The following is an 18,144-nucleotide window of genomic DNA, read 5'->3' as shown; positions in this document are numbered from 1 at the left end:
GGGAGCATCCCAGCCCATGGAACATGTATCCTCCATCCCTGCCCTAGCAGTGTCCACATCTGGAGCAAGCTGCCCTCAGCTGCCCCCCACCTTCTGGCTCTGGCTCTGGCCCTGGCCCTGGCCCCCAAACTGGAAATAATTCCCATTCTGGCCATACTGATAAATATGCAAACTCTGTCTTTATTGGTCTATAAACATCTCTCATCTGTACATACATTTCATACATCATAGTGCAGGGCCTGAAGGGACAGCCACGGGCGCTCCAGCAGCACCGTGGCACACCCACTGGCTCTACCCACTCTGTGCAAACTGAGGCCAACAGCTCCTGCTCCCTCTTCCTCCCTGCAGAAGTCACTGTTACAAGGAGGGCTCAGGGGTTAAGGGGTACAAGGAGAAACGAGTCTATGTAAGTGCTAGCATCAAACACTGAAGCAAACAGGCAACTGGAACAAGCAGCAAGCTGGAGTGCAGGGTGGGTAGAGATAGGACAGGAAAAGAGGAGCGAGGGGCCGAGCTGCCTCTTTGGGCCAGCTCACCACAGCATGAGACATGCCCCAGAGCCTCAGCATCACCCCAGGGAGTTAGGGACAACAGTGCCACGGCTGGACAGAGAGATAGGAGCAAAGGCCCCAGTCCCACACCACCTCACAGAAACAGCCCTCCCTTTGCAAACACACTGGGAAGGGCCAGGGATTTAGCTCAGTGGTTTCGCCGCCTGCTACTCAAGCGCAAGGACCCGAGTTCGATCCCCGGTACCAAAAAACAAAACAAAACAAAAAACACACTGGGAAACCATCGGTGTGTGTTGGTGGCAGGGAGCCAGAGACTTGGGCTCTCTGTGGGATGATGGTGCCTGACTGGGCGGGGGTTGGGGAAGCCAGCTCTCAAGGGAAAGAATAGAGACCCTGAAGGACTGGGGCAGCAGCCAGTAAAGGAGAAAGATGGCCCAAGGGTGGCCCCCTAGTCCGGCCAGGGGGAAGGACAGCAGCAACTGGTTCACACGATGAACAAAAGAGAGGAGAGTTCAGGGAAAAATACTGTGGTGAGGGGACAGAGAAGACTCTCCTCCAGCCTCTGCAAAGCTGATGCCCAAATAGCAGCTGGGGGTGGGGAGCTCACTCCTCTCCACTTACATGGGGCCAGTGAGAAAAAGAGGCATCCAGGTGCCCATGGCAAAGCAAGGGAGATGCACCAATATATCAACACCATTCTTTGGGTCCATTCCTGTCCAACCAGGGACTCAGGCTCAGGAACTGATGATGAAGGTGGCACCAGGTCAGAAAGGCAGAGTTTGACAGGGCCTGGGCTGGTAGGGGCAGAGCACGCACCCTCCAGGACCCACTGGGTAACCAATCCTGGGGGAAGTCAGGAACTGGGCACCTGGCCCTGCAGAGGAAGAAGGGGAGGTTCTGAAGGGGAAGCCCCTAGCCACTCAAGGGATGCAGGTCTACTTTGACTTTCTCCCCGCAGCTCAACATTCCAATGGTGGGGAAGAAGCCTCCAGAAGGTACAACAGCATCCTTCTTCCCAATGATCTTGCCATTCCGGGTGAAAAAAACCTGGAGATGGAGGCAAGAAAAATGGAGGCGGCTCCAGCCTCTCCTCTGAGGATTACACAGGCCGGAGACCTCTCACCCCCCAACCCCTAGCATGGACTTGAGAAGATATTTAGGGTGATATGGGAAGTGACCACGAGAGGGAGACTTGAGCCTGAGAAACAGCCTCCCACCAGACCCTGCCCTTGCCTGCCCTGTCCCAGAGTCCTGCTCCTACTAGCTGTCAGCCCCTGCCCACCTAGGAGCTCTAGAACAAGCCCCATCATCTGCTTACTCACCACCACCTTCTTGCCCTCATGCTCCTGTTCTATCTCTTCCCCATCTTCTTCCTCTTCCTCTTCTTCCTCTTCCTCTTCCCCTTCCTGGTGCAGGTACATGACATTCCGAACATTCCGGACAGCCCGGGCCGTTGGGGACAGGATCACTGTGTCACAACTGTCATCACTATCCCCTAGAAAACCAGAAACCTGAGTTCCTGTGTTGCCCCCCACTCTATGCCCCTGAGCAGCCTAGCTGCCCCAGACCCCACTCACCCTCACTGTCCAGGATATAGTCTCGGGGGAACATGATTCCGCAGCCCATAATGTCCCCTTTGTAACAGCGTGGTCCAAAGGGGTCCCCCACACCACTGCCATGAAAGATCTTCCCATCATCTGTTGGAGGGAGGGGAGAAGACACTTGAAGGAGAGCTGACAATGTAACCCCCGAGTTTGGAGACAGATGTGGGAAGAGGGCACCAGATTAAAAAGGGGGAAGGACACAATCCCCATCAGCCCAAGGGAAAACTGGCCAGAAGAAAGGAGATGTGGAGGGAGTATGCAAGAGAGGGGAGGGGTGGTACCAGAAGCCAAAGCTCAGTCCTCCTCTCAAGGAAGCCCTAAAGGAAACCAAGCAGACCAAAAAAAGAAAATGAAGAATCTCCAAATCTGCAGGAAGGGCGTACAAGGAGCCAGCTCAGAGGCCTGAAATGTCCAGTTTGGACCCAGTTCTCCCACCCCTGTCCTGCTCCCCTAACTTTCAAGGCTGGGAGGAAAACAAAGATGAGGAGAAAGCACAAGAAACCTGGGACGGGGAAAGAAGAGGCTGTTTATGAGGGACCAGGAAAATGGTCTCTGTGTCTCTTTCCTCTCCTACAACTCACTCTCCTGGGGCAGCCGTCTACTCACCTGCATGATAAGCCACAGACCCTCTGCTCCAGCCAGGGTGCCTGTTTTTGGGATAATCCTATGCCAAGAAGAAAAAAGAAAATCTATAGGACCACACATACAAAAAGAAGACAGGCCAGGCTTGGTAGTGCACTATACTCTTGGCCCTTGGGAGCTGGGGCTGAAACAGGAGGATCACAAGTTCAAGGCCAGCCAAGGCTACAAAGCCAGTTCAAGGGTGGCCTGGACTACACAGTGAGACCATCTCAACAAAACAAAACAAAACAAAAGACAGGAAATGGGGCATAGTGGTGCATGCCTGCAATCCCAACACTAGGGAGGCTGAAGCACAGGAAAATGGCAAGTTTAAGGCCATACTCGGTAATTTAGTGAGATCCTGTCTTAAAATAAAAAATAAAAGGGCTGGGAATGTAGCTTAGGGTAGAGCACCACTGGGTTTGACCCTTTGTACCACACACACACACACACACACACACACACACACACACACACAGGCATCCGAATCTGTGATCTTTTGGAACAGACAGCTGTATATGAGCCTCTCACATCTCGAGGGCACTGGGGTGATACAAGTGGGGAAGGTTAGGAAGTTGCTCAGCTTTGAAGGCCAGGACTCCAGGGTGCCCTGCACACACCCAGACCTCAATGTGTGGTATAATGTCTTGGGTAACAGGTACTCTTCCACAGCATATTATATGTACAGCTATTTTCTGTCTCAGCCTCAGAGCCTCCACAGCTTGTGTCCCTACTCCAGGTTCCCCAGGTGCTTCCTGGCCCCATCCCTACAGCCCCAGAGCTGAGGAGCTCTGCAGCAAAAAAGCCCAGCACTCATGCTCACCTTTCGGGCCAGGCCCAAGGCAATGTAGCATTTCTCTCCAGGGTCCACAATCTCTACCTCAAAGTAGTGGCTGCGGGTGCTCAGCGGGTGGCGGGCCTGGGCCAGCCCCACATCCACGATGCTCTTGCCCTTGCCCAAGTACTCCAGCAGCTGTGGGAGAAGAGCCAGGTGGGGTGAGGAGCAGGCTAACACCAGCATGGAAACCTGGTCCCAAGGCAGTTTGGGCATTAGTTTCCCTGGCTAAAAGGGAAAGGATTCTAGAGGCACAATATGGCTTCAAAGTTCTAGGCAGGCATGGAAGAACAGGGATGCAGTGGAGACGCAAAGTTGGCAGCATCATCAAAAGGAGCCCCTTGCTAGATGCCTCCTTGCCTTCCTACTGAGTCAAGACATCCATCTGCTCTCTGGGAGACATGAGAAAGCAGCAAAATGGTGCACCGATCCTGACAGCAGGGAGTGCCAGGAACCACACTGGGGTCTCGAGGCAGGGCATCCCTTTCCTGATGAGCCCACCACCTTCTCTGCTAGCAAAGGGAGGAAGAGCAGTGAAGACTAGGCTGTGAGGAAACCAGACTACCTTCTCAGGGGCTTCATGAGGACTGGAGGATGCAGAAGTCAGGTGCCAACCCCAGATATTTAGGGGAAAGATATGAATGAGCTCAGAAACTTATCTGTCTCGGACTGGGACTGATGTAATTCCTCAAAGTCTTTGTTTTAGTTGGCTGTGAACAGAACTGTTCATCACTGGGTCAGGAGTTGTTAAGGAACCCAGAATGACCAGCTCTACCCCTCATTTAATGTGGGGGGAGAGGTTAAAATGAAGCAGACTTCACAGCTCCCAGCCCCTGGCTGCTCTTTCAGTCTGGAGCAGAGGTGGGGAGCTAGGAGAGAGGAGATGACTGATGCGTTCTCGGGGCTCTTCGGCTCATAATGGTCCTGCCTGGGCATGATGGGGCAGCAAACCCCAATCTGGGAGGATTTATTTATCAGTTGTCATGGTAATCGTGGGGCTATGACTCAACCCTATCCCCTCTTCCCCCCCACCTTCAGCATCACCTGGGATTCCTTAATCCCCTTGTAATTATCCCAACTGCCCCTCAAGACTTTCTCCTACAATCCCACCCCAGAAGCTCTGCAAAAATTATGCTCCCTGGGGACCTCTTCCATTGATCCCTGGCAAGCCTTGGGGCACTGGCCTCTCCCACCCACCTCAGGACTCCTGCCTGAACAGGAAAGGAATTATGCTTGCCGGCACCAGCATGGAAGCCTGTATGTGTATCCAGCAAAGGCTGGTCCTGCCTGCTCATCACCAAAAGAAAGGGGGTTCCCCTGCTTAGCCCTGGCTCCCCATGAAGTCCATCCTCCCCTCATCTCCAAAGAGAGGTGGGGAACATGGTAGGGGTGTCTGAGGTACACAGGAGGTCAACTAAGTCCATGGCCAGTCGCACTCTGCACTTTGTCCCTGGCCCTCAGTGAGCTCCCTTAGCCTGGACTCCGGCTCCGTCTTCTCAGCAGGCAGGGAGGGGTGTGGCTTGGTGCAGATTAGCTTGATTATACTCCACCCAGCCCAAGCAGCCCCCAGCCCATCCTCTCCACCCAGCATTGCAGAACTGGGTGGGGGATCCCACAGCTGCCCTTGACCCACGCTGTCCAACTGGCCTCAGCGTAGGAAACACAGTGTTCTCCAGTCCTACAGCCAAAAGGCAGTTGATCCAGATTCTGATCCTTGGGAAAAAACCAAAGGCAGCTACAGTTTTGTCTATGATAGGGTGGGGATGCTTCCTAAGGCTAAAAGGCCAAGAAGACCTGCACTGACATGGAACTCCAAAACCCATCCCATCCATACCCGAAGAGCACTCAGGCCCACTGCTGACACCCTGGATGACTGGGGTTCTGTGCAAGGTGTGTTCTTCCAGAGTAGATCCACCCTCCCCTGGGGAGAAGCCACCGAAATCACCTGCTCTACTCCAGATCCTAGGTGAGCCCTCTGGTGCCTTCTCAGGACACAGAGAGGGTGGAGTAGGGTTAGCCTCCTAGGCAAATCCTTCCCTGAGCACAGCCAGTTCCTACCCTCCTTCAACTACCTTTAGGGCTAACCTTTAGGGCCTGAGTTGCTAGGACTTGATGCTGGTCCCTCAATCTGTGATCAGATGCCTCTTGGTTTTTTTGATAGACAATCCAAAAGATCTGGGTTCAAATTGTAATTCTTATTACTTAGGAAGCAATAACTTGAGCAAATTAATTTACCTCATTAAAGCTCAGTTTCTTCATCAGTAAAACAGGGTAGTATTGCTTGTATCTCCAAAAACAGGTGAAAGACTAAAATGAAGTGAGTGCTACATGCTTGGCATGGAATCTACAACCCAGTAGGTGATGCACATTCTGCCTCTCTTTAAATCAAAAAATAGAGAAGGCTGGGGATTTAGCTCAGTGGTGCCGCACCTGCCTCGAAAGTACAAGGTCGAGTTGGATGCCCAGTACAGGAAAAAAAAAAATAGGGATGACCCAGGAACTACCAATTATAAGAGAGGACATCTCTCTTATCAGCCTCTAACTCTAACCACAATGACTCTTAGTCCAACAAGGACAGGTGAGCCCTCCCCGTTATTCTACGTCAAACTTCCTTGCGCGCCGCATACACATACACACACACACACACACACACACACACACACACACACACACACACCCCTGGGGTCCAGTCAACAAGAACATCCCTCTGCATTGTTTGGTGGAGGCAGCGGGAACCTTCTCCTTGGGGCCCTAACATAGCCCCACCTCCTCTCATCAGTGGACTAGATACCAGGAAGCAGAGGCTGCAGATCAGAGTGCAGAGCCTCCATACCCCATACCCTCCCTTACCTCTCCTCCCTGTGGTACTTGCCCTCCTCCCTTTGCCAGCAGAGACCCTAATCCTTTTTTGGGGGGGGGGGGTTTCCAGGGATCGAACTCGGGTCCTTGCGCTTGTGGGGCAGGCGGTGGAACCACTGAGCTAAACCCCAGGCCCCCCTAATCCTTTTTGACAGGAGCCAAGGAGGGCTCTTTTGCCAGAGGGCCAAAAGCAACTGAAACAGGAACCAAGTACATGCTCCTCACCAGCCAGCTCAGGCCCCAACAGGGTCTCCGGGGTTGGGTCTGAGGAGGACCCCCAGGAAGGTGGGGCTTCATTCATCTCCTTTTGTGTACCAAAGCTGCTGCCAGTCACCAAGGAGTTGTCAGAGGAGCTTCCGACAGGGAATTAAATTAGAATGAGTCTAATCCCCCAGCTGTACCTATAGCCCCCACCCTTTATACATGACCTCACTTTGCAAGGACTAGGGTGGCAGCAATGTTTCAACATCCTCAGAGTGCTTTATTTATTTTTTGTGGTACTAGGGATTGAACTCAGGGCTTCACACATGTTAGGCAAGTGCTCTGCCATTAACAGCAATTCTTAGCTCAGGAGGAGAGACTCTTTAGGAAGAGAAACTAAGGTCATAGAAGGCATGAAGAAAAATCCACTGAAGAGCCATATCTGTCTATATACAGAGATTCAGATTAAATAAACATGACTAATTTCCTTCTTGATAATGACATTGGAAACTGAATCCATGGTTTTTGCCTGAGTTATATCCCTAGCGCATTTTATTTTATTTATTTATTTTAATTATATATATGTATGCATTCAATCATTCATTTATTCATTTGGTTAGTTTTTTGTTTTTAGGTTTTTTTTATTTGGTTAGTTTTTTGAGACAGGGTCTTGCTATGTAGTTTAGGCTGGCCTTAAACTCGTGGCAATCCTTCCTCAGCCTCCCGAGTGCTAAGATTACAGTTGTGCACCACCACGCCTGGCTTATTTTTTATTTTGAGACAGGGCCTTGCTAAATTGCCCAGGCAGATCTTGAACTTGTGATCCTCTTGCTTCAGCCTGCCAAGTGCTGGGATTACAAGTATCCACTGCTGCACCTGGGTCTTATGACTAAATATTAACAACTGAATCTAGGGAGCAGGCATAAGGGTGTTCACTGTGTTACCTTTTCAACTTTTATGTATGTTTGTAATTTTTTACAATAAAATGTTGGAGGAAGAAAAAGAAATTGAAATTGTTCTTCCTTATACAGGGATCAATAGTGAAAGGAAAAGGAGATCATTGAGTGAAAGGGATGGGAGGAAAAGAACCTAAGTGAGTCCACTAAACTCACCTAGAAGGGCCTTGGTTAAATACACTAGACAAGGGAATTTCAGGGGAATAGGACTTTAAATGTAGAAAGTCCAGATTCATCTCAGGAGGAAGGGAGTGGTGGAAAGATGGACTTGCCACTGAGAAGTGAGCTTGGGGAGAATGTGGGAGAACATGCAGATGCCCTTGGCTTACCATAGGTGACAAGCTCCAAATATCATTACCCACTTAACAGTTTACCCTGAACATCACTCGGGCAGCCCATTTCTTTACATACTGACTATCCCAAGCCAAGCGTCTCTGGGCAGGTGTCATGTCAACCAGTCAATTTTTTTTTTTCCGGTACCGGGGATTGAACTCAGAACCTTGTGCTTGCCAGGCAGGTGCAGCACTACTGGGCTATATCCCCAGCCCATCCAGTCAATTCTTATATTGAATAAATTTGATAAAATTGTCATTTTTATATTTCCTATTATATTATCTTATAAAAATTAATGAAAAATATGCAATTTTTGGTCCTCTTGTATTTAAATAATTGGACTGATAAGTGGTTAAGTAAAAAATGCATTTACTAAGCCAGGCATGGTGGCGCACCCTTATAATCCTAGCACTTGGTAAGCTGAAGCAGGAGGATTGCTGCAAGTTCAAGGTCAGCCTGGACAACACAGTAAGTTCAAGCCCAGTTTGAACTACATACTACATGAAAAAAAATGCATTTATAATATCTAACCTACCAAACACCATAGCTTGGCAACACTGCACTGTAGACTATCTGTTGTTCTCTGTTATGTCTGGGTTAGAGTTTGCGGACCCTGCCCAGGACTGAAAGAGAATATTGTACTACATATCACTAGTTCAGGAAAAGTTCAAAATTCAAAGTCTGGTTTCTACTGAATGCACACAGCTTTCACGTAATCATAGTTGACAATTCATAAATCAAATTACCATAAGCCAAGGACCATCAGTATTAGTGGAAAAGGCAGTTTATATGGGTCAGAGGAATATCTGGGCCTCCTCTAGCTGCTAATTAGCTACTGACATTTGAACAAGTCTCTTCACTTTTCTCTGGGATTCTTTTTTCATCAACAGCAGATGAAGAGGGTGTTTAAAAATATGGGAGCATGCTGAGGGGGTTACCAGCATCCTGTGTTTGGGAGCCAAGGATGCCAAATGTCCTACACATCAAAGAACTGTCCCAACTAAAATGCCAACAATCTCTTGCTGAGAAATCCTGCCTAGGTTAGATCTAAGGCTCTCTCAAACCTTCTTGGTACTAGGGTCCTCTGCTGAGAACATCATCCTGGCCAAGAGAAACAGGTTGCAACAGTACCAGGGCCCCTGGATCCATCCCTCTCTGCCACTCAGAGGGATAAAAAAACAGAAAGGCCAAAGGGAGAAACAACTCTGCTAGATAGGTTTAGAAAGAGGGCACAGGAATGGCCCAAATGACCTCTTCCAGGCGCCTTCAGACTGACATAGCTCTGACTGCTGGGCGAGAAACACCGTGGACGGTGGGAAGGGACAGGAGGGCACAGGCCAGGGACACGCAGGGCGGGGAGGCCCAAAGCCATGAAGGAAATCAGGTAAGTCACCTCACATGAAAGAGGGACAGCTGGCAACCTAGAAGGGGCACATCCCCTAAGAGTCTCGAGTCCAAGTCAGCCCTACAGGAGCAAGTGCTCAAGAGCAATGGTCCCACTTTGCCAGCTGGGCTAAGGGTCTGAGAGTGAGCCAAACTCAACAGTTTATGTCTAAGAAAGAAAAAATTTCTAAGTGAGTGGCCTGAGGGCACTGGGGGAAGGGTGGAGAGTAAGGAAGCCTATTTATAAATGTCTCCAGGATTCTGCATCAATTAGAAAAGATGTCTGGGAGGAGCTGGGAGCAGAGTGGGGACAGGTCCAGCCAGGAAAAGGATGCCAGGAAAAAACTCCTAAGGGGAGATCAGAGATGAGACCTGGAACAGCGCCCTGGCTGGGACCAAGTTCAACCCCATAGATGTTATAAAAAATAATGGTAGATGGGGAAAAGAAAAGAACAAGAGGGCAGTCAAGGAGTGGATGTCTTAGGGCTTCTGGTTCACAGCCATGGCAACCTTCAGACCTTAGGGCTAGAATGGATGCATCACATCGGAAGCAGCAGGAGAGCACACGTTCTGCAATTTTCCCTGAGCTCAACTTACCTTGAACTCCACAGGGGGTAGGACTCCCTCCTAACCCAGTCCCACCCCCCACTGCTTCTGTTTTGCTATCCAATGCTGATTTGAAAACGAAAACAGCCAGGGTTGGGCCGTAGGATTTAGCTCAGTGGTTCTGCAGTCTGCCTCAAAAGTGCAAGGTCCCAAGTTCAATCCCCAGTACCAAAAAGAAAAAAAAAGAAAAAGAAAACAGCCAGGGTTGGAAGGCCAGAGGGTGGAGAAAAAGGCCAGGCTGAGAGCAAGCAGGCAGCAGTGGGGCAATTCCAAATGGGGAGCCTGAGCAGCCCACCAGAGGTCAGTGCCAGACCCAACTCAGTGTCCAGGCATTCCCAACACACCACAAGGCACAGAATCAACAGGAGGACAGCCTCTCTCCAGGTCTATGTGCTTCTAAAAGCCAAGGAGAGCCAGGAGTGGTGGTGCACACCTGTAATCCCAGCACTTGGAAGGCTGAGTTGGAAGGCTGAGGCAGGAGGATCACTGCAAGCTCAAATCCAGCCTGGGCTATATAGAGACCCTGTCTCAAAAAACAAAACAAAACAAAAACACTAAAACAACAACAAAAATCCCAGGGAGAGAATAAATAGGTCTAGGGAGAAGACAGAGAAAGAAAGCCTCAGAGACTCAAGGATTCTTCCTAATTCTTCATCTGTCTCCTTCTCATCCTCTGTAAGATGCAGGGGGAAAAGAGACTGACACTGAAGTTTACTCAAGAAAGATATCTGAGAACCTTCCCCTGAACATGTCGGGTTTCTGACCACACCTGCCCCACAGCACTGTAAATGGAAAGCCCAGACCAGCTCACCTGGGATCAAGACAGAGGGAAATGCAGGAATTCTGCCTCCAAAGCAACCCCCATCCCCTTGAAGACAGGGCATGGGGTGGCAGAGCACACCAGATACTGAAGGAGCTAAAGAGAACAAAGGAGTGGTTCCACTCATTCTAAGAGTCAACAGCTAACCTGAGTTCTCAAATGAAGGGAAGGGAAGCCAAGAATGGGAATCAGCACTGAAGAGAACAGAGATGTAGTCAGATGTGATGTTGCCTGCCTGTAATCCGGGTTCGAGCCCAGCCTGGGCCATTTAGTAACTTGGTGGTGAGACTGTCTAAAAATAAAAAATAAAAAAACCAGAGGATATAGCTCAATGCAGAGGCCCTGGGCCTCAATATGAGACAGAGAGAGAAAGAGAGAGAGAATACACAAATATGGACTCCAATGATCATGTCAAGGCCTCAGGCTAGCCTGCCCAAAACTCCATTTCCCAGAGTGCCACAAAAGGAATTGTCCTTCCTTGCCATGGGAAGCAATTGAGACATGCTAGTGTGCCCACAGCATTTGGCCCAGCCCTCCCCACCTCCACCCCACCACCCACTGTCCCTTACTTACTGTCCCGCAGACTCTGACATCATGCAGCCGGCCCCATTCATCCTCATAACTGTCTACCATCATGACACTGTCGTCCTCATGGCCCAACTCAGCATTGAGGTGCAGTCGCACCTCCTCACCCATGGAATGCATGCCAACTGCTGGAAACAGCCCGTCTGGGGACATGGGCATGATGGTGGAACCCACCTGTGAGGAGGGATGGAGGGAGGATGTTGCTTGCCACTTGGCTCACTTTTCCACAGCTTATGTAATTCTCACAAGGGTACTTTCAAGATGATGCAACCCATAATTATCACACATACACTGACATTAAAAAAAAACAGGCACAAAAAAGTTGAAAACTTTGCTAAGGACGCCTGGCTGAGCCAGGTATCAGTGAGAAGCCAGACCCAAGTCCCTAGACTTGCTGCCAAGTGCTTTCAGGACATGTGCGCCTGTGCTGAAGCAGAGAAGTGCTGCAGCACAGATGCTGAGGGAGCAGGAGCTTACAGCCATGGCCTGAGAAAGCAGTTTTCCCAGGGTGAGCAAAGGAGTTAGTACAGGGGAGAGAGAGCTATCTTCTATTTGCTCGTCTCTTTTCTTCACCACTACTAGTCTCCCTCTGAAGAGGAAAGGAAGAAGTAAAAGGAAACTCAGAAAGGACATATCCTCAACAGTACTCAAGTCAAAACTCATAAAGGCCTTCTAGCTTATATACCCATGCTGTAACCTTTTTTTTTTTTTTTTTTTTTTTTTTTTGTGGTACCGGAGATCAAACTCAGGACCTTGCACTTGCTAGGCAGGCTCAGCACCACTGAGCTAAATCCCCAGCCCTCTTTTTCTTTTTTTTCTGCTCAAAACATTCCCCCCAAATCACCCAGTTCTGGTCCCCACAATTTCTGCTCACAATTTCACTGGCTATACTAACTTTCCCTCTAGTCCCATCATCTGGGACATGCCCCAGCTGCCCCAGGCAGGAAATATGTTATATCCCATGTGCAGGGGACTTCAGTCACATCTGAGACTGAACTAAAGGAGATGGGGATTAAATGCATGGGCCCCTGGTCAATCCCCAGCCGCAGATTCTTCCTAGTCATTCTCACAATCCTTAACCAGCTTCAGGCCACTCAATCAACCAAGGATTTCCCACTTACCCGCTTCCCATTTTTGGTGAAGAAGATCTGGGCAGTCTGCACATCAAAGGATACAGGCTCAATGCCACAACCAATCCGGTCCCCAGAGTTGCACTTTGACCCAAACTGGCGGCCCTTGGCTCGGCCATTGTATAGCCTATGGAGAAATGGCAGACACACAGGACCACACCTACCCTCCCAATCCTCCCCCGGACCCTCCTCAGCTGCTGCCATCACTCTGGGTGTCCTACATGAGCTCCAGCCTCGCCCCCGATCTGCACACTTGCAAGGGTAGTCACTAGTCCTGTCCTGATCAGAAGGGTCTATGGAAATACTCTAAGACAGGTGAAGAAGTGAGAAAAGCCATGTTAAAATAGTCCTTCATGTCTGCGATTCCCAAATCTATAGGAAAGGGGTCAGGTTCCACAAGGGCCACTCACTTGCCATCATCAGCATGGTAGGCGACAGAGTCCGGCAACCAGCCAGGTTGGTGATCCAAACTATAGTACTGAGGGACCAGCCCCACAGCAATGGTGCCCCGGACACCACTGTCCACGATAGACACCTGGAGGGAAGAGAGAAAGCACAGTTAGCAGGGGTGGGAAATGGGATGCATTGCTGGGAATAGAGGGGGGGAGTTAGTGATCAAAGATGACAGAGGCTCAGAGAGACAAAGGACAGAGAAATCACAGATAGGACCCTCAGAGGGAGAACTGAGAAGAGCAGGGGGCCTACTTTACCATGAGTACTTAGACAATTATGTCCAAGCTTTGGAAATAGGAGACAGAGTAGACACTAGGCTTGGGTTAGAGGGCAGGAAAGCATGTGGGTCAAAGTCTGGGATATGTGGCAAAGTCCACTTAGGTAAGGGGCAAAAGAGTAGAAGCAATGGGGGCTGGGGGATTTAGCTCAGTGATTCTGCCGCCAGACTTGCAAGCGCAAGGTCCCAAGTTCAATCCCCCACACCAAAAAAAAAAAACAAAAACAGATTGATTTAAAAAAAAGAGTAGAAGCAATGGGCAACAGGACTCCAAGGCACCCATCTTCAGATCAGGGCACATGCTACCCTGCACCTTTCCTAGTCAAGAGGACAGCCCAGAAGGAAAATTAAAAGGATTAGGTATGAACCTAGGAAAGGAGCTCCTTGAAGCTTAATGCTCTCACCTTTCATCTCACCCTCTGCTCTGCCCACCCACAACCTAATCACCTCAAAATAATTGCTGTCCTTGGTCAAGGGTCGGGAAGCCACGTAGCAGCCAACTTCACCAGAGTTTCCATGGTAACTGAAGGAAAAATGAGGGGGGAATTCCATTAGCTGTCCAGCCCAGGGTGGGGACGAAGGCCTCGGCATTCCAACTCCCACCCTGCAAGGACCACTCCATAGAATGCATCAGGCCACACTTCATGACAGCTGCACCCAAGATACTCAAGGTCACTCACCCCTCCCACTGCTTCCAGCCAGGGTCCAACCCATACTACACCAGTGCAAGCTGATACAAGCCTGGCTTCTTCAACTTCAAGGGAAAAGAATGCAGAGACCTCAGGGTCCCTATTCAAGGTCCCACAACCCTGTCTAATCTCAGTCCTTCATGCTGCAGTTTCAGCCCTTGCCTTTGGCTCTTCTCTCAGTGGAGCTGGAAAACAGCTGGTCTCTGTCCTCTGTACCAAAGCCCTTCACAGACCGGAAGACAGTTAGTTACTCAGTCCCCATTCCTCAGCTTTCTTGCCTCCAGGCTACCCAGCACTACCTCCTTACCCCTTCTGTAGGAGAGTTAGCCTCAGGAGTCAGGAAAAGGGTTCAAAACAAAAGAGAGAAAACAAACACACAAACCAAAGGGTTGGGAAGACACTGGAGGCAGTGGGCAGGGTGCACTACAGAATGGTCATTCCCCTCAGAAGAAGCCCGCTACCTCCGAAATCCTATGCAGTTTTATTTTATTTACTTTGCGGGCAGGGTGCTGGGTATGGAACCCAAAACCTGCATATACTAGGTAATTGCTCTATCAGTGAAATACACTCCTAGCCCTGGCCCACCACCTTTGCAACAGCCAGTGTTCACTGAACCTAGTCACTGAGACATGGGCAGAAGGGGATTCAGACAGCCCACATACCTAGCAGTCTTCTCCACAAAGAACCTGGGGAACTCTTGATACCCTGGCAGCCTCCTATACCTGACATGGACATTTCCCGTGGCTAAACAAGACAGGCCCTTGCCGGGTCCCTTTCTTGCCAAACCAAAAGAAGAGTACATACTGCTTCACTCAGAAAGGCTTCTAAGGTCAAGAGCATTCTCCCTGCCAGTGCAGTGTAGATAATCCCCTTCCTCTGATAAAAAGCCCCCTTTCACTTCTAAGATCTGGAACAGAAAGGAAAATGTGAAACCATTCCCCTAAACGCACCTCAAAGTATCTCCATCTACAAGGATATGTTTGAACCTCTCCTGATAGCGGAAAGCCCGGACCTCTCGAATCTCCCGGATCCGCCGGCGCCAATTCAGAAACCGGTAGTGCAGGTTGAGGTCATCCATCTTGTTCATGAGAACAAACCTGCCAAGGAAGAAGGGACTGAGGAAGAAGCAGGACCCTGAGCAAAGTACCTCAACCTGCTCAACCCTGAACTTGGAGAGGGCACTAGACTTGAGGTGAGTTGCCCAGACAGACCTCAATAATCCCCATCTTCAATTCTTTCATGCAACAAACATTTACTGAGCTCCTACTGTGTGCACTATCCAACAAAATGGATGGGATTCCTATTGTCAGAGGGTTTCTACTCTAGCAGGTTAGGGGGAACAAGACAGACAATAAATAGCCATGACAATATTAGCCAGTGGAGGAAAAAACAAGGTGATGTGACAAACAGGGTGACAGAAAGAAAGGATAGTCTCTTTGAGGAGACAACATTTGAGTTGAAAAGAGCCAAGCACGTGACAGTACAAGAAAAAGGATTCCAGGCACAGGTTATTAGGTGGAAAGAAGCTCTTGTTGTAAAGTAGTCAAGAGAGGCCAGGGCACCTGGCGTGTAGGAAACATGGGTGAGAATGAACAAAATGAGAAGGCAGAAGCCAGACTGAGGCCCTACAGACCATGGTAAGGAGTTTAGATTTTGTTCTAAGTGTGGCAGGAAACCGCTATGGAATTTTAAGCAAGAAATGACACGATTTTAAAGTTTATCAGCTCTTAAAGCTCATTCAGGCTGCCAATTGCTGCAGCAGTTCAGATGAGATGGCATCCTCTGAGTGGCAGTGAAGGAGACAAGAAGGAAGATCTAGCTATTTGAACAACCCTACATGGCAACATATGAATGAATGAATGAATTCTCCCTAGGTGTCAAAAGTGAGAGGAAAAAAGGTGAAGTACTCTTCTGTTCCCTGAACAGTGCTTTACATATAGCAACTGTTTAGTTAACCTAGGCTAGGCTGGGTTCCATTCCCAATGCCCTATTACCACTCTTCTGCAGTAACTACAACCCATCACGCGGCCCAGAAGAGTAGACACCTGTGGTGCAGCCCTAAGGGTTCCCTCCCGGGGCCCGGGCCAGGGCTCGACCCCAAGGACTTGCCTGCGCCTGAGACCTAGGGGCATCTGGCTTCTCAGAATCCCACAGCCATGGCACCAGCGAATGGCAGTCGCACTGAGCCCTGCCTCCGCCCCACTTTGGCCTGGTCACTCACGCGACTCGGGAGCAACGTGGCCTAAACCTGTCACCGTGACAACACCTCGTCTCCTCAGGCCCTGCACTAGGCGAAGGTGCACCAAAGGTTCGCCAAGGGAGACCAGACACCACCAGAGCACAAGGCCCCGCCCCCGAGCTCGGAGCCCCCGCCCAGGACCCCTGCCTGGGGCTCCGGGGAGAACTGAGGCCTCCGGGACCCCGCCCCCTGATCCCCGCCTACCGAGGCCGCCGCGTCCTCCTCATCCATAGGCCTCTCAGCTCCGCTCACAAGCTCTTCGGCCGCCGCCAACACACATCCGGGTCCCCGCCCTTCCTATGCGCTGCGAGGCCCGCCCCTCCCGAACCACCCTGGCCAATCTGCAGCGGTCTCTGACGACGGGCACCTGCAACAGTCAATAGCAGAGCGGAAGCCGGGTGTGGGGTGCGGCCTGGTGAACCGGGTACCTAGCGCTGGGCCGGGGCTGGTAAACCCGGGAGCTAGGAGGGTAAGGGAGGTGAGGTGGCAGCGCGAACGCCGAGCTGGGTGCCCTGCGCACCCAGAGGCGGTCGAGGGGCGGCTCCTGCGTGGGGCGGAGCGCCGCACTCCTACAAGCGTTGCATTTCCTGTGTGTTCATTCTGTGCCAGACAAGATGCTGTAAGCTCTGCAGGAATGTCCTTCTAATCCGGTTACCCTTATAAGATAAATTCTCTTTATCTCTTACGCATGAGGAACCAGAGGCTGACCTCTATAGCCGGTGTGCTTAACAGTTACTGTATGCTTTATTCTCTCCAGAGCTCCATTTCCTGTCATGTTCCTTCATTTTGGGAAGGACGTTCCATGCCGGAGGCAGAGAACTGCAAATATCACAGTGACATGTAAACCAGTGCTTTTCAGGAAAAGGAGTTTGGTAAAACTAAGGGGAAGTTGGTCCAAAACATTAAGGGAGGAAGTACAGTAAATTGAGCACCCACGCACTACAGGGCCTTCATCGTGGGAAGTTTGGACTCTTAAATTAGGACTTACCGGGATTTCTCCCCGTCCCCCCCCCCCCCGCCCCCAAGTATGGAAGGATTTTTTCCTTCCCTATAGCATTTCATTGATAACACGCATTGTAGTTTTTATTATTAAAATAAATATATATGTAGATCTGTCTCTGTTCCTTCACCCCTCAGACCTATCCCATTTTCACCATGACTAGGTAAATTATGGTCACTTGCCATAATGAAAAAGGGTGGTAGAAATAGGTGTAGATGGGAACTAGGAAAACCTGGATTACACCCCCAATTCTGTGTGACTGAAAGGTCAAAGTCTTAGTATTCTCATCTATAAACAAGAATTATTGAAGAGCTGGGCATGGTGGGTCACACCTGTAATCCCTGCAGTCCGGGAGACTGAGGCAGGAGGTTTGCAAATTTGAGCCTACCCCGGGGCAATTTATGGAGACCCTATCTCAGGATAAAAAAAAACAAAGCTGTATTCAGTGCCAAGGTTCTGGGTTCAATCCCCAGTACCACAGTCTGTCAGGAGCAATTCTACATAATTTGGGGGAAAAATCATTTCACAATTAAATTATGATTAGGCCTAATTTTCCTGCCTACAGGTCAGCTATGGCATGTGGAGACATAACTCCATTTTTGCCTCAGGTCAGAGCTGAGACACCTCAATGCTCCTGTGATTCTGTGATACTCAAGATTACATCAACTAAAGACATCCTAGTTCCTGGAAAACCCAGTAGTAACAGAAACGTTTCACTTGGGAAGGGACAAATTCATTACCAGCTTAACTCATCCCACCTATTATTGTAAGACTGCTCTCCTTACAGCCTTCATGGGCACAAGATCCTCAATGATTTAGGATTACCGCTGTCCCCTAAGTCACCTGATGCTCCCTCCAATTATTATGTATACCCAGTAAATAGTGGCTAGCTAGAGAGTCTTTGTCTTTTGTCCACTCTGAGGCACTGACCTTCCTGCCCCCATATACTTTGAAATTACACAAGTCTCTTTTTTTTCTTTAGCCCTCCATGTTCCCCGAGGAAGTGGAAGTCAGTTGTTACCTCCTCTGATAACGATCTTT

The 18,144-nt window shown here is 49.9% G+C and overlaps 1 protein-coding gene across 7 annotated transcripts; it reads right to left on the bottom strand.

Moving 5' to 3' along the window:
- Positions 1 to 160: 160 nt before the first annotated feature.
- On the bottom strand, positions 161 to 16,544 carry Spryd3 (SPRY domain containing 3). 7 transcript variants are annotated; one of them, XM_004872711.4, is made up of 11 exons: positions 16,308 to 16,538; positions 14,815 to 14,961; positions 13,623 to 13,698; positions 12,856 to 12,980; positions 12,437 to 12,572; positions 11,304 to 11,489; positions 3,561 to 3,710; positions 2,723 to 2,780; positions 2,090 to 2,209; positions 1,835 to 2,007; positions 161 to 1,386 (listed from the first exon to the last, which is right to left on the bottom strand). In XM_004872711.4, exons 1-11 carry the CDS (start codon positions 16,328 to 16,330, stop codon positions 1,366 to 1,368), a joined length of 1,215 nt encoding a protein of 404 aa, XP_004872768.1. In that variant the 5' UTR covers positions 16,331 to 16,538; the 3' UTR covers positions 161 to 1,365. The 7 variants fall into 7 exon arrangements, with proteins under 7 accessions (XP_004872768.1, XP_004872766.1, XP_087065862.1 ...); XM_004872709.4 differs by having other exon boundaries at positions 161 to 1,559; positions 16,308 to 16,525; XM_087209736.1 differs by lacking the exon at positions 16,308 to 16,538 and adding an exon at positions 15,974 to 16,242 and having other exon boundaries at positions 161 to 1,559.
- Positions 16,545 to 18,144: the final 1,600 nt, after the last annotated feature.

Source organism: Heterocephalus glaber, unplaced genomic scaffold, assembly GCF_053883595.1.
Source record: "Heterocephalus glaber isolate CG9 unplaced genomic scaffold, H.glaber_assembly_v1.0 deba00001060, whole genome shotgun sequence".
In the NCBI taxonomy this organism is placed as follows: domain Eukaryota; kingdom Metazoa; phylum Chordata; class Mammalia; order Rodentia; family Bathyergidae; genus Heterocephalus; species Heterocephalus glaber.
The sequence above is the reverse complement of the archived record's forward strand: the minus strand, read 5'-3'. Positions and strand labels throughout refer to the sequence as shown.